This window comes from Parus major, chromosome 8, assembly GCF_001522545.3.
Source record: "Parus major isolate Abel chromosome 8, Parus_major1.1, whole genome shotgun sequence".
Classification (NCBI taxonomy): domain Eukaryota; kingdom Metazoa; phylum Chordata; class Aves; order Passeriformes; family Paridae; genus Parus; species Parus major.
In genome coordinates, this window is record NC_031777.1 from 3097621 (window position 1) to 3111938 (window position 14318).

At 46.6% G+C, this 14318-nt stretch overlaps 1 protein-coding gene across 12 annotated transcripts in view; it reads right to left on the bottom strand.

Moving 5' to 3' along the window:
• RASAL2 (RAS protein activator like 2) overlaps nt 1-14318 on the bottom strand; it is a 160746-nt gene that overhangs the window by 12327 nt on the left and 134101 nt on the right. For 9 of the 12 annotated variants that reach the window (XM_015636563.3, XM_015636562.3, XM_015636568.3 and 6 more), the window contains 8 exons: nt 13911-14009; nt 12554-13108; nt 10615-10759; nt 7838-7982; nt 6776-7012; nt 5910-6111; nt 3422-3621; nt 1301-2162 (listed from right to left, as the gene is read on the bottom strand). In XM_015636563.3, the coding sequence (XP_015492049.1) occupies nt 1301-2162; nt 3422-3621; nt 5910-6111; nt 6776-7012; nt 7838-7982; nt 10615-10759; nt 12554-13108; nt 13911-14009 (2445 nt within the window). The remainder of the gene's footprint in view (nt 1-1300; nt 2163-3421; nt 3622-5909; nt 6112-6775; nt 7013-7837; nt 7983-10614; nt 10760-12553; nt 13109-13910; nt 14010-14318) is intronic. The other 3 variants (XM_015636564.3, XM_015636559.3, XM_015636561.3) reach the window with 1 other exon arrangement.

Below are 14318 nucleotides of genomic sequence, written 5' to 3' on the forward strand. Positions count from 1 at the left end.
CTAAAGAATCCAGTGGAAACGATTAGTATAGAAAATACAGTGGGAAAACAAGTGGATGCACATCCTCCTCACATTTATCCTTGTTACTGGCCTAAAATGTGCTACCAGAAGCACACAAGGCCTGGTTGTATTCCATAAACACCCTTCACCTAGCCATGCCCCTATGCCCATTGTAAAACACACACTGCAGGAAGACACAAACACACACACACACTTCAAATAATAATTACTTCTTTGGGTATTACTAACTTGGCTTACTAAGATTTGGTTTGTGATTCAGTGTTTCTGGTCTGGTACTTGAATGAACTTGAGGTATCAAAGTAGTTTTGAAGACCTGATTTCTTCCTGGGTTCCCAGACATCACCCAGGTTTTCCTGTAACATTCAGGAGTTTGCTGAGAAAGCCCCACCTTGGGCAGAGCAGAGGTTTTTCTGCCAGCTTCACCTCACAGCCCAAAGCCTTCCCCTTGCAAAAGCTGTGACCTGCAGATCACGTTTTCTACCTTCACTGTAGCATTGAAATACTCACTTCCTCTTTAAAATTAAACTAATTTAGGAAAATATTTTCACACACAGCAAATCACAGCAGAATTATTTTTTTTTAAAAAAAAAAGAGACAAAGGAATGCTGGCTTTTTGACAGGAAAGCCTTGATTTATAGTTGCTTATGAACAACTGATGACCTGCATTAGGAGTTGGTAGATATAAGCACTCCTTTGCTAGAAAAAATTTGCATTATTCATAGTTCTGGATGATTAATGAAAAAGCAGCACTTATTTGAGGACCAGCAAGAGATTGCTTCATCATGGTGAAATATGGATTTCTCCCCACTTTAGACAACTGTGCTTATTTGTTATTTTGGCAGCAGTTATTCTGTGATGTTTTATCTTTGTTCATTTCCCTGTTCTGAGGTAGCTCTGCTTTTAAATTAGCACCACAGGGCAAACTCAGCCTCACGTGGTGATCTGAACTACCATTTGGAACAAAGCTGCTCCTGTTTTTTTTTTTTTTATTTCAGGGAAATTTTCCAGTCCTGCTTCTTTCAGCAGGTTTGCTGCTACCTTAGTAAGTGGAAAACAGCTTGTTTTTTCTTTTATTTTAGTACAAAAGCATCCCAGTGGCACAGATGAGCTGGCTTGCCAAGTTTGTGAGGGTGACAAGCACGACTATTCCTTACACCTGCTGCTGGCCACCGGCGTAAGTGCTGCTTCTCTTGATTCAGCTCAACTCCAAGGTCAAGAAAGCTTTGGAGGCCAAGGAGCTGAACACCAAAGGGGAGGCCTGGAGGCAGGATTTCCTTACCTGCTGCGTTTGCTGCCGCTGAATCGCCCGCACCTTGGGGACGGGGCTTTCCCTCGAGGAGGAGGACTGGTGCCGGGAGCGGTTCCCGTTCTGGACGGGCTCGATGCCCACGGCGCCCGAGGCCCCGGAAACGCTGCCCGTGCTGCGCAGGGAAGGGCTGTGAGTCAGGGTGTTCAGAGTCTTGGCCCTGGTGCCCAGCACGGCTTGGTCCATCTTGCGGATCTGCGCCTGGCTGCTGCTGTTCTGCCGGGGCAGCACCACCGGCACGTGCTTGTCCGGGCCCGCGGGGCGCCGCGCCGAGTCCTCGCTCTGCGAGCTGCGCTTGGCAGAGTCCTCCAGGCTGCTGTTGCTGCGCCCGCTGGGCTTGAAGTCCTCGCTGTTGCTGCGGCTCCGGGAGCTGGCAGAGCTCATGTTCTCCGGGCTGGAGTCCACGGAAGCCTTGGCCGTGGGAGGGCTCGGATTGTTGAGCTGGTAAACCGGGTTTTGGAAGGAGAGAGGCCGGAGGCTGCCCTGTTGGTTCCACGCCGGGTGCAGCGGCCTCCGGACCTGGGGAGCGCTCTGGGGGGTGCTCTGGGTGTCCCACAGCTGTTTGATGTTGGCCACCTGGGTGACGGAGAGCTGGCTGCCCGCCAGGCGCAAAGGCACGTCGTGCATCATGGAAGCAGTGTCACTGTGAGCCGTGTGAGGGTCCTGCAGGTCCATGAGAGAGATGCTACGTCCGTTGGGCAAGACACTGACTTTCTCATCCTTATCTGAGCAAGTCATGCTCTGGGTGGATGCCTGCTGAACCAGCAGTAAAGTCTTGCCCCTAAAATGTCCATCTATGTTTTCCTTGGTTGGAGACTTCATCTTGTTTATGTCACTGCAGAGTGGAAAGGAATTTGGTTAATTTTTGAGCAGCCAAGACCCCAAGAGATCTGTCCCAGAGAAGTCTTTCTACCTCACTTAACCTCCCCCCACTGAAAGCTTCAAGGAGCCAGACTTCCTTTTATGAGCTCTTTGTGTGCAAGTCAGAACACACTCTTCCTTAATTACCACTTATCTTGGAGAATTGTGTTTGATTCACGAAGTCCTTCATCTTTATCTTTATTTTTTTTTCCACAGGTGAAATTTAAACCATTCCCACTAAATCCTCCCCACTTAGTCCCTTCTGAGGCTAGCAGTGCTATTGGTGCCAGATCAACAGGGCAGATGCCATTCAACCCTTTGCCATTACATAATAAACAAAAGCAAATCGCCTCAAGTTGTACCAGGGATGGTTTAAATTGGGGAAAAATTTCTTCACCCAAAGGACTGTCAACACTGGCTCAGGCTGCCCAGGCAGTGGTGGAGTGCCCATCCTTGGAAGGTGTTTAGATGTGGCACACATGGTTTAGCGGTGGCCTTGGCAGCGCTGGGCTAATGGTTGGACTTGATACTTTTAGAGGGCTTTTCCAACCTTAGTAATTCTATGACTCTGTGTACTATGGAGGTCTTAAAATTCAGCAGGAGTTGTGTGAAGGCTCCTTCAGAGCTGGAGGTAAGCTCAGAGGGCAGAGAATTGCACGTGACAAAACTGGCCCTTGTACCTGATAGCACAGGTACTGCTCTGGGCCTGCAGCAGCCGAGCTCTTTGGCAGCTCTGCCGTGTCACAGCTCCAGATTTACAGCTGTTACAGTGGGGGAAATGCTGCATGAAACACAGGAGGAACTATTTCTGCTGTTCCACAGGTAATAAGTTTCACCTACAGCTCAGTTTTTCCATTAGCAGCCTGATGGCCAGAAGGAAACACGATGGCTGACCGTGCCCTCAGGCTGGCAGTAAATCACAGAACAATCTCTTTTATCAGCTCAAGCCATTGACTCCCAGAGATGTGGTTGAGTCCTGGGCAGGTCCAAAGCTCCAGGTGCCCAGTGCCACCTTGTGCACCTCTTATTGGGATGGTGTATTCCCCGTGAGAGAGGCCTGAGCTCCCCATTCCGCAGCGGGGCTGGGCAGCCAGCTCAGGTGACAAAGCCCTCAACCCCTGGAACCACAGAATGGTCTGGGCAGGAGGGAGACCTCGAAGATCATCTTGTTCCAGCTCTTCACAGCTGCTTTAACAACCCCACAGCTGCCCTCCAGCCCCAGCTGGGACGTACCCATCGGTGGGGTCCTCAGTTATCTTCTGAAGCCCCGAGGAGAGACTTCCAGCGACATTTGGGCTGGAGCTGTGCTCCGTGAAACGTTTCAGCTGCTGCTGCGTAGGTGTAGGGCTGCTCATGGATTTTGTGATATCCGCAAGGATACGAGGGAGAGGTCCCAGTTTTGCCACGGTTGCCTGTAGGAAGGAATTTTCACCCTAATTGGATACAAGCATCACGACATCCGCCAGGGTGGTTTTTTTGTTTTGGTACCGGTGCAGAGAGGCGGAGGGATGGAGCGGAAGGAAGGAGGGTGGGTGGTTGTGTGCGGGTGTGCCAGGATCGTAATGCAGTGTTATGGAGCGGCGCAACGACGGCGACGAGATGGATGGAGGAGACGAAACGGGGTGCAGCAGACATTGAGGAAAGAAAAGGAAATAGAAAAGAAATTAGGATTGACCCCCAAAATTAAAAATCATGCTCAATAAAACAAAACTACTGCCATTCCAATGCAAAACTATCATGCAAAGCACACTGAGTCCCGGGAGGGTGAGGTCTAAGTGAAAACTATGGCATCTGTTTATTGAAGGGCATTCAAAGGCTACAGATCCAGCCACGTATGGGGGGAAACTTTCCAGGCAAAGGGTGACATGTGATAAAGGAAATGCATGCCAACAGATGAGGGGGATCATGAGAGGATCGCAGGGGTTGAGGGTGATGGGGAAAGGGAAGGTTTTCATTTCATAAGCCTTTCATTTTTGGAACCCTACATGGATGCCATCTCCTATAGCACTGTTATCAACAATTAATTAAGCCATTCTTCCCTACCCAAACATGAAAAAATAACTGCATGAGAGCATCAGTGATCCTCATCCCAGTATCACCCCATCAGCATGGGATGAAATGTGTGGCTCCAATTACAGTTTAGCTCGGTGCTGGCCAGGCTGAGGGTAAGAGCAGCTGGCCTTCAGCAAGGAAGGCTGCTCCTCCAGGCCCTGGCTTCTCACCCCTTTGGGCCACTGCTGGGAGAACAGCTACAGGGCATCTCCAGGCTCCTGGGACTGCAGGAAGAAGGTGAAGGAGCTGCAGATTTATTAAAAAATTAAAATTCTGCTACAAACCCAATGTTATTCTCCAAGATATCTTTGTTTTCCCCATAAGTAGGTATCCAGCCAGCTTGGCTCCAGAGAAAGGTCTCTTAGCAGACACTTTCATACAGCACTGTGGCTATTAAAATCTCCAAGGTGGCTCCTCTCATTATTTCCCAATCATTCCCTACAGCAAAGCCATAATGCATGTAACCTTACCCCTTAATTCTCTTTTTAGGGAAACCACTGTACCAGCTCCCAAGGGCCTGCTAGGATAGATCCATACATCTAACCTACAGAAAGGGCCATGCAGATCCATACATTTGGAATGCACACTGCGTACATGTATGAGGTAAATTGAAACACAAGACCATAGCTTATCATGAAACTAAGATTAATAGATGGACTGTCCTTTTGACTCAAGGGCATTTCAATTTATTCTAATGCAACAAGCTCAGATTTTTGTTTTCTCTTTTGAATAATGTACAGTGAAAAAATAGATACACAACCAGTAACTACTTTGGCAAACCCTAATGCAATAAAAAGTGAGTGCACTGCTATTCACCTTACTCCTCCAGTTTCAAAAGAAAGAATAATATACATGGAACATGGACAAAATAATGCACCTCTAAAAATTGAAGTATGGAACCGTTCCAAGCACTTGGGAAGAAAAAAAAGACACAGAGGTCAGCTTTTCTGGGCCTTATCAAGTACCTTTGCTACCAAGATTTTAATGATTTTGGCTCCTGCAAACCCACATAGCTAAGGAAGAGCAAAGCTCTGCCTTCCCTCCTTCTAAATGGAAACAGTGCTCATTGTTGGTGGTGTCTGCAGGGATCAGAAGAACTGGTATGAGCTCAGCACAGGGCACAGCAGAAAGCATCTTGCTCTGCTACAGGATGGCACTCGGAGCGGATCCAACTTCTTACATGGCTTTCCTTGTATGCCAAAATCAAGGACTACGGAAATGAGAGCATCTCAGCAGGCTTTGGATCAGGTTGTTGATGAGAACAGCTCTGCAGGGCCAGCTCCTTCCTCCATCAGGACCAGGGGAGGGCCTGGTGTGCAGCAAAGCACCTCCCTTAGCACCACAAGGGCACAGCAACACGGCCTTTCCTGTCCAAATGTCTCACTTATGAGAAAGGACCGGCTGCCCAGGGAATTTCAGGTCCACTTTTAAGCAATGCCTTCAGCACCTGACCCTCCTAAAGACTCTGCAAAGTGTCTGCACTGCTGCTGAAGCCCACCCACCTCACACGCCCTGCCACTCATCAGGAATCACGGAAGGAGCAGTTGTGAAATAGCTCTATCAAACATTCCTCTCCAAAGCTCCTGGCTTCCCTTGATATTCCCTGGTGTTTACTGTTGCTATGGTACCATCCCCTGATTTGCCCTCCTGGGCCTCCACACAGCTTTACCTTATCAAGTTGGGACACAACATCCCACAGGAGGGAATGCAGCACGGAGAGCTCTTTGCCCAGGTCGATGTAGCCGTCATATCCAGGCATGTTCAAGATGGTATCTGGGTTAGAGAGCTCCCTCAGAAAACGCTGCATTCCTCCCCACTCATGTTCCAAAAATTCATTCATGAAGGCCATGTATTCTTCCTTAATACCAAACCTGCAGGAAAGGGAGGTGGGGGGGAAACCCAGTCAACAACCTCCTCACAATATACAGAGTACAAGTGCTCACAGACAATTACTTAAATACTTTACTTTAGATCTGCCTTTCTGAAGATTTGGAGTATTTTTTAAAAAAAAGAAAAATTCAAAATCTGAAGATTTTGAAGTCTTGGAGGAAAAAAACCCACACAGACAATTTAAGAGATTCACTGCTTTGTTGTACTTACTTAAATACTACTACCTCACTGTTTATATTACAAATCACATCTCTTCCCCCTCCCTCCCACAGATACTCTTTTCCTGCTCCCATGTAGATGTGCCATGCTCTTTGTATCATTCAACTGAGAATTCTGGAGGGAGAGAGCACGAAAATCATGGTCCTTGGTGGGAACAGCCTTCTTTTCCTTTGAAACAGCACACACACTAACATGCTAGTGCATGACCCTTCTTGGTTTTATGCTGTGTCTCCTCCACAGAATTCCACACAGCTCCAATCTGCATGTGAGAAGGAGAATTTATCTGAGGTGTCTCGAGTGTTCACATCTAAGTGAGAAGATTCCCATTTTCCTAAAGCTGGCTTCAGTTTGCCAGAGAATCAGCTGCCTGTGAGCACAAGTAGGATCAGGCACGCTGCAGATTTCAGTTTCCCTGGCACCACCTACTTGGTAAAGTTGGCGAGGTTCTGGATGACTTTAGCAATGAGGGTGAGAGTGCGAGAGGTCTGGTCATCAGGGTACTCCTGCATGAGGTTGAAGAGGCTGGGGGACATGATGGCAGGGCACAGGAAGCGGAGGAAGAGAGAGGCACTGATCAGGCGTTCAATGATGTCCTGCTTGCCCCTGTTCAGGCACTGCTGCTTCCAAGATGCAAACACCTCCTTCAGCTCACGAGGGAACACGCTGAAAAGCAAAACAAAAACCCATCAGCTCTTTTTTTTTACCTCCTCTTTTTTTTTTTCTCTTTCTCTCTAGGCTAGGTAATGTCATCAGGCATCTATTCATAGATCCCCATTTAATCTGGTGGCACTTAAGTAGTCTTTAAAGCACCCCTTGTTCATATGTGTTAAGGGAAGCCATTTCCAGACATGCTGATTTGCAAGCTAAGAACTACTTATCCACTGCTACCCTGGAGCAAACAGGGTGTTAGAATACTGAAAACAAACCTAGCCAAACTGAGCTCATCTCCGTATCTGACAGTTTTACCTTGCTTGTTAAGCTCTCAATACTTAATGCCTCCCCTTCATGCCAAAGCAGAAAGGCCCTTCTTCTTCCACTGCTACTCAGAAACAGATTAATAGAAACCTCTCTGCCAGTGCTCCCTCTCTGTGATTTCCTGTTCAATTCCACACATCTGAAGGGTCTAAAGGTCTTCTGTACACATCAAAACTTGCAGCTTTTTATGCCAAGTCCAAGCTAAGCTATTATCTCCTCACTTTATTCCCTCCTTATCCAGTCCCACTCAGTATGTGTTCCCTTGGCAGAGGATTTGTGGTGCAGAAGCCCCCACAGGTTTGTGGGCTGGGAGCCCTCAGTCTGAGCACAGGTTCCACCTGCAACCTGGACTCTCATGCAGGAAGGCAGTGAGGAAAGGGGACAAAGACAGCCTGGGAAGATGGATGGGGCTGTGCTCCTTCCTCGTCCCACTGCTGCTCCCTCACCCTCAGAGGAGGAACAGGCACCTCTGAGCAAACTGGGACAAAGAGAGGGAGAAGGAAGATGCCTTACCAGTAGGAATTGATAATCTTGCAGAAGACCAGCTCACAGCACATTTTCAGGTTGCACTGATGATCAGCTAATTCACTCTGTGAGCACCTGCTGGGATCTGCTTCACAGTTTTCATCTGACTCATACACAGCCTTGATAAACTCCCCTGGAAAAAGAGGAGAAGAACCAGGGTAGTTACAGGAAAAGCCTACTTGACACACCTTTAAATCCTGCTTATGTCTTTCCCTGGCAACTGCTCTGGGTGTCTGCAGTTCAGCCTCCAGACACCAGCTGTTGGGGCCACGACTCCTCCCAGCCCTTTCCCAATAAAGCACAGCCTGGTCCCTGATGCTCCAGCCTCCCGTGCTCTCACTGTCCCCAAGCACATTGCAAAAACAGGATGGCTCTGCTTAGCAACCCTGCAGGCACCTCCCTTGTGGCCGAGAGAGGAGGATTTGACTTGCTATTCAAACTGTGTTGTCAAGTATGAAATTATCCACAGTCTTAGGAATGAAGCTGTGTGTTATTTGTCTTCATAATTTCCACAGGAAATGTGCTGGCAATGATATTTATTTATATTATTTCTAAATGTGCCTTTTTAAAAAAAAAAATTCAGAAGTGTCACCTTGCTCTTGAATAAGAGGAATACCCAAGCACTAGCTAAATGCTGCTAATTCTCTCAACTTCTTATATCAACACCTTACAACGTTTTTATGGGCTGTATCTTTTAAGCTCCTTGGCATTTCTGTCACTCTTCCCTTTCAGCATCACAACAGAAACTGCTCACATACAAACCACATGAAGTTGACTTTGTCTGACAAACTGGAATTTACTACTGAGTGGTTTCCCTCCTCTATATGCAGGCATTCCAAGTGATTTTTAAACTGTTGGGTGTTTGCTAGGAGAAGCCCTTTATTCATTGGCTTAATGATTCAATGTCTTTCAAGTTCATCTCCTCAGATGATCTCGCTGGCTCTGAGCTAACACAAGGCTTGTTTGTGCAAAACAGGTTTGTTTTTAGCCTTTGCTTTCCTAAAACCCCTTAAACACCTCTCAGCCCCTTCCCAAATCTCAGCTTCATGTTGTTGCAAGCAAAGCAGGCACCACATTTTCTTAATTTCTTTTTTTTTTTTTTTGTGATGCAGTCCAAAACATTCCTGCTGAGGGCATCTAAATGCCTTACTTGCAAAACTGCTGGCATCACTTTTGTTGAGCCAATTCTGTTGTAACTCTTGTTTACTGGATAATATTTTTCATCCTTAAACATATTTGACACTTACTCTTTGTGGCCCACAAGACCCTGCTATAATCAGATATAAGATTCCCTTACAGACACGTTACATTGCTAACACCAACCATACAGGGCAGCTGAGTAAAATGACATTTAAAACCTGACAAAGAATTATGATGGGGATATTGTCATGAGCAAAGTTGCCCTGAGCTGCAGACAAGCTGGATGGCCTTAGGGGCATTTTCCATCTCTCCTGCCTATAATTTACCATCATCACTCAGTGCTAAATGATGTATTAGAAGTCATTAATGTTCAAATATTTTATGCAATTACTGCACATTAAGGAGCATGCAGTCAGCTATAATGGAGTGGCCCCACAGCTGATGTTCAGCCTGCTGGGAAGTACAGCACAAAAGTACCAGGCTGCTCATTTCTCTGTACCAGGTGAGAGCCTACAACTGTGACTTAACACTCAGTGGCTCCACCCAGGAGAATAAGACTACCAGAACAGGCTCCTTACACTTCAGAAATGGCCAAAGTGGGTATAATCCCAGAGCTGACTACACTAACCCTTGGAGCACTAATTTAGCCAGCTTGACGCCTTGCCAGTGTCTGGGATTGCTGAGGACAAGCAAGACTGCTGGGAAAGCAAGCAGCTTGGCTATTTTTTCCTTTTTGTGAAAGGATGTGGTGTGGGACTTGGCCTTGGCCTGATCTTGCTTCTCTTGTATCAATTTCCAAAGCTTTCTTCATCCCAGAAGCAACAGGGGGTGGGTGGCTCACTGTGCAGCTGTGGATAAGGGAGATTGTGCAGAGCTGCTGAAAGCCAACTGCGGTGTGTCTGCAGAATTCAGAGAGCCTGGGTTTGGTCCCCTTTACTGCCATCTTTGTGTGGCCAGGAATTCCCCAGGCACTGGTTTAGGACTAGAGCAGAACCTTTTGCTGGAGGGGAAGCAATAACGAAATTATCAGAGTTCAGCCTGGCACGTAACAGTGGCCATGAAGACCCTGTAGGGAGAACGGAGTAGGAGATCACAGGATGGCCAGGCAGTTTTAATCAGTCAGTGAATAATGAGCACTTGGGATAAACACAGGCAAGAGGCTTCCCAGACAGGATGCATCTTCATCTCCTGTCCTGGGATGCTCAGCAGCTCTGCAGCCTCACTGCCTGGCCTTGTTTCTCAATTGACTATGTGTCCAAACCCCTTTTTCAGGCCTATTTGTATATCAGATCGAACAGCCACCATTGTTCACAAAGAAATTGCAGTGTATACCTCTTTATCACATTAGAGACACAAAAGAAAGTTACCCAGAAAAACAGAACATGGTAACACAAACTTGAAGAGGGTCTCAGCTACATCAATATGAGCTTGCCTTGCCTTGGGTGCTACTCCTGAGGGAACCAAAGAGCACCTGCACATGGAGGAAGGGCATTGAGAGCGAGACTCTGCTGTCAGTGTGTGAGACACTCGGGCTGAGCGCTGAGGCAGCTCCTTCCCATCCCACATTCCCAGCTGCAGCCACAGCTCTTGCTGTGCAAACAGGTGGCAGACAGGGAGTTTCTTACCCAGTGCATCCTGGAGGTACTTCTGTCCTACCAGCTTGAGGTATTCCTCAATAGCTTTGGTAGCAAGTGTGTTCTCCCTGAAGATCAAGACGTCATGTTCGGCACAACGATCTACCTCAGCCATCACTAAATCTGTCAAGAAGTCCTGAGGAAAAAAGGTCAAATGGCAAAGGTGATTTTAACCAGCCCAGTCCTGCCAGGCTAACTGCAGAAGCCAAGAAGGAAGGATATTTCAGGATAATAAATAATTTCTCAGCCTGAGACAAGGGGTGCAGCTGCTACATGAAGTAAGAGCTGAGGATATAGCCAGGGCTCCCCTTGGATTTATTATATTTAGAGAATGATACAGATCACAAATTATAAAGGGTGAAACAAAAGTCTCTAAAAAAAACCCCTTTATAGCCAAGCTTGTGTTTCAGTTTATCTCCAGAACAGAACCTCTCACCAGTTTGTTTATCAAAGGATTTCTGAAAGAAACTGTGCTATTATATTTATCCTTGTATAGTTATCTTTATAAGGAATATTTCTTACAAACATGGATTTAAAAATCCAAATTGGAAGTGATGCACAAGTTATTACAGCTTGATGATATTTAAATAAGAAGAACGGTTTAATAAATTAAATTCACAAACCAAAAGTACTTTAGGATTTGGGGGAAAAAAAAAAGTTAACATTCAACTTGCTTGTTATCTACGTGGCTTAACTTGAACTGTATTCAATTGTCCAGGCAGGAACTGTCAGCAAGCTTTGATACAGAGAATAATCTCTTGATTTAGGGTCTAATTCTACAGTAATACTTATTTCCTGAAGTGGTAACTTCATGTGAGTCAATGACATTTAGTACTCTTGGTTTTCAGTCAGTTATCGTTGGTTTTTTTTCAACAAGAATTCTTTTCACCTGGCACAAACTGGGAACATCCAGCTGTATCCCCATCAGCAGAAGCACAAGCTGGAAATACCCTCTTAGGAGCTTTATGGCAGCCCAAGCCACCTGGTGCCTCCCGTAAATAGAGGTTCAAAACTTCACACACCAGGAATGCAAAGTTATAACACTAATTTATCAACTTGCTGCAGCTGGCACTGCAGCAATCCAGAGCCTGTTTTCCAGCAGGGTTTCAACATAATCTTAGCTACCAGCTTCTCTCATCAGATAACTGAAGGTTAACGTGTTCCTGTCACACTGTCACAGAGCACCAGCCATCCCGAGATGTTTTCAAGGGGCATGCAATTATGCAAGCAGAAAAGGACCTTTTCTGGAAGAGTTAGATGAGGCTGTCCCTTGGATGTTATTTACAGCCATCCTTCCACATTTCTAGCCCTCTGACTTGTGCTTTACTTGCTCTAGAGCTGGTTTGACTGGCAGAAGCTGTCTCCAGTGTGGCACTGCTCACACAGAGCACCTGGCAGGCAGCAGCCAGATAGATCAATGTGTGCTAATGCTTCCCAGAACTTCCCACGACCTGCAGGATGCTCTCCCACAATCCATTTGAAGAAATCAGTGTCCACCCAGAAGTCCCAACAGCATCCTTGGGGCAGGTGGGATCACCATTAACTCAGTATAGATCCCCCAAATGGCTGTTCAAAGGCTGAGCAAATCGATGCCGGCATTGATCAGCTGACTCAGCGCTGACTCAGCGCCGGCACCCGCTGCTCACTGTATCACAGGCTTATTTATAGAAGCAATTCTCCAGTTTATCAACCTCTGGTTCACTTCTCTCTTAACCTACATCCTGATTTTAGGAATGCAAGGGAAGGTCCCTGAATGTTCAAACATAGCTGCTATATTTTCAGAGTAACGTGAAGTTCTAGAGTCCTCCCGCTTACTGTTAGATGTAAACAACATCTACTGCTGCTGCTTATTGTCATGGGCCCCTCAGTTTCCACCAGGAATCCCTTATCAGCAGCCAGAGCCACTCCAACAGGAGTCACCTGTGCTTACCTTGGCTCTCCCAGTGCTCTGAAGAATGTGCACCAAGGCAGAAGCCATCTCTTCCTTGTTCTTGACGCTGATCACAGGTTCCAGCACGGAGCACAGCAGGGCGTAGTTGCTGGTCACATACTCCCCAAATTCTTTGTACTGCTCCATGGGCAGGATGCTGATGGTCTGGTAACGGGATTTGATGCGGATGGAGGGTCCCCCTGATTTGCCTTTGTTGGCTGTAGGGGTGCTGACTGGGTACCATTTCTCCACAAACTGGCGGCCGCTCACACTGGCTGTGGGAATGTTGACCAGGCCTATGTAATTGTTCTTGTCCTTTTTCTTCTTCTTCTCCACGTCCTTGTAGATGTGAACTGTGATGCTCTGAATCTGTGGGAGAGTGTAGAACTCAAAGTGCTCTCCCCAGAAAATGTTATCTGCTTTTGCTTTGCTGGTGGTGCGGGCATAGAGGGTGTCATCAAGGCACAGCTCACAGAAGTATTTCTTCTTAGGGGTCAGGTCCTTGGCCTCTATGATCCAGAGGCAAAGCACGTTTTCAGCTCGACGGCAATTGTCCTGTGCAGGAGAAAGAGATCAGTTTAGATTCAAAACCCCTAAAAGTTGAATATTTCATCTTCTAAAGTAGCAGCAAAAGGGCTGCCTTTTCTGTCTGAGGTAAGGACAGAGAAGAATTCAGAATCAGATTGTCTGATCTAGAGAGAATTGGAATCTCTAGAAAACTGGACATTTTCTAACACAGAGGCAAAGGGCTGTCATTTGTATGTCAAGAGTGTGGGGACTGGAATATTTTTCTTCTTCAAAAGATGTATTTGAAATGCTTTAGAAAACCAACACCCTGCATAAGAGCCTGTCCAAAGCTGCCAGACTGGTGAGGAATCCCAGAGCACTGTTAGCCTGTCCCTGGGAGGTAGGAAGGCAGCTATGGAGTGACTTATCAGATATTTCCAGCTGACCTGTAACTTGATTCCCTGTCTCACTCCGGCTCCAATTTGTTTAACGTTGTTTTTTTTTTGCGTTTCCTCCCCACGTCTATCTCTGCCTCTAGATTAAAACACAACCCTTATGAAGCTGTGCCCCATCCTTGCTGGGTGCATGGCCTCAGAAATCCAGCCTGCATCCCAAGCTGGCACTGGGGCAGGGACCAGGAGGCACGCTGGTGTGTATTTACTCATTAAAGGTTTGACCTACTGCACTCCCTGGAACAGCACACGGCAGCTTTAGACACACGGATGAGCGGACGGCTCCCCAGACTAAATTAATTGAGGATGCATCTGTGGGAAGCCCTGGTACACTGGACTAAAATCCAATCATACCACCTCCATTCCCCCACTAATCTTATTTCCGCAGTTTCTATTACCTTCATCGGCTGCGATAGTCTGCGTATGTTTTCCATCCACCAGTCCCTCTCTGCTGCAGAGGAACAACTGAAGCATTTACTGCCTTTGGAGTAGGTTACCTGGAATGAATAAATGACAGGCTGAGTTCAGGCAAGCCTAGGAGACATGGAAGAGGCTGCAAAATGCAAGGAGGGAGATAAACAATGCTTGAATAACAAAGTAAATATGAAAAAGGGAGGTAAAAATACAGTGGCCTAGAAGGCAGACAGGATAAAAGGCCCACAAAACGCAGAGAGCAGAAGAAGTTTGAGGTTATATAAAACTGGAGAAATGAAAGAATTTATATAAAATTAAGAGCACCGGAGGCTCCTCTTAAAGACTTTTAAACAAAGCTTTAATCAGCCAGTAAATCTATTCTGTTTTTAAAT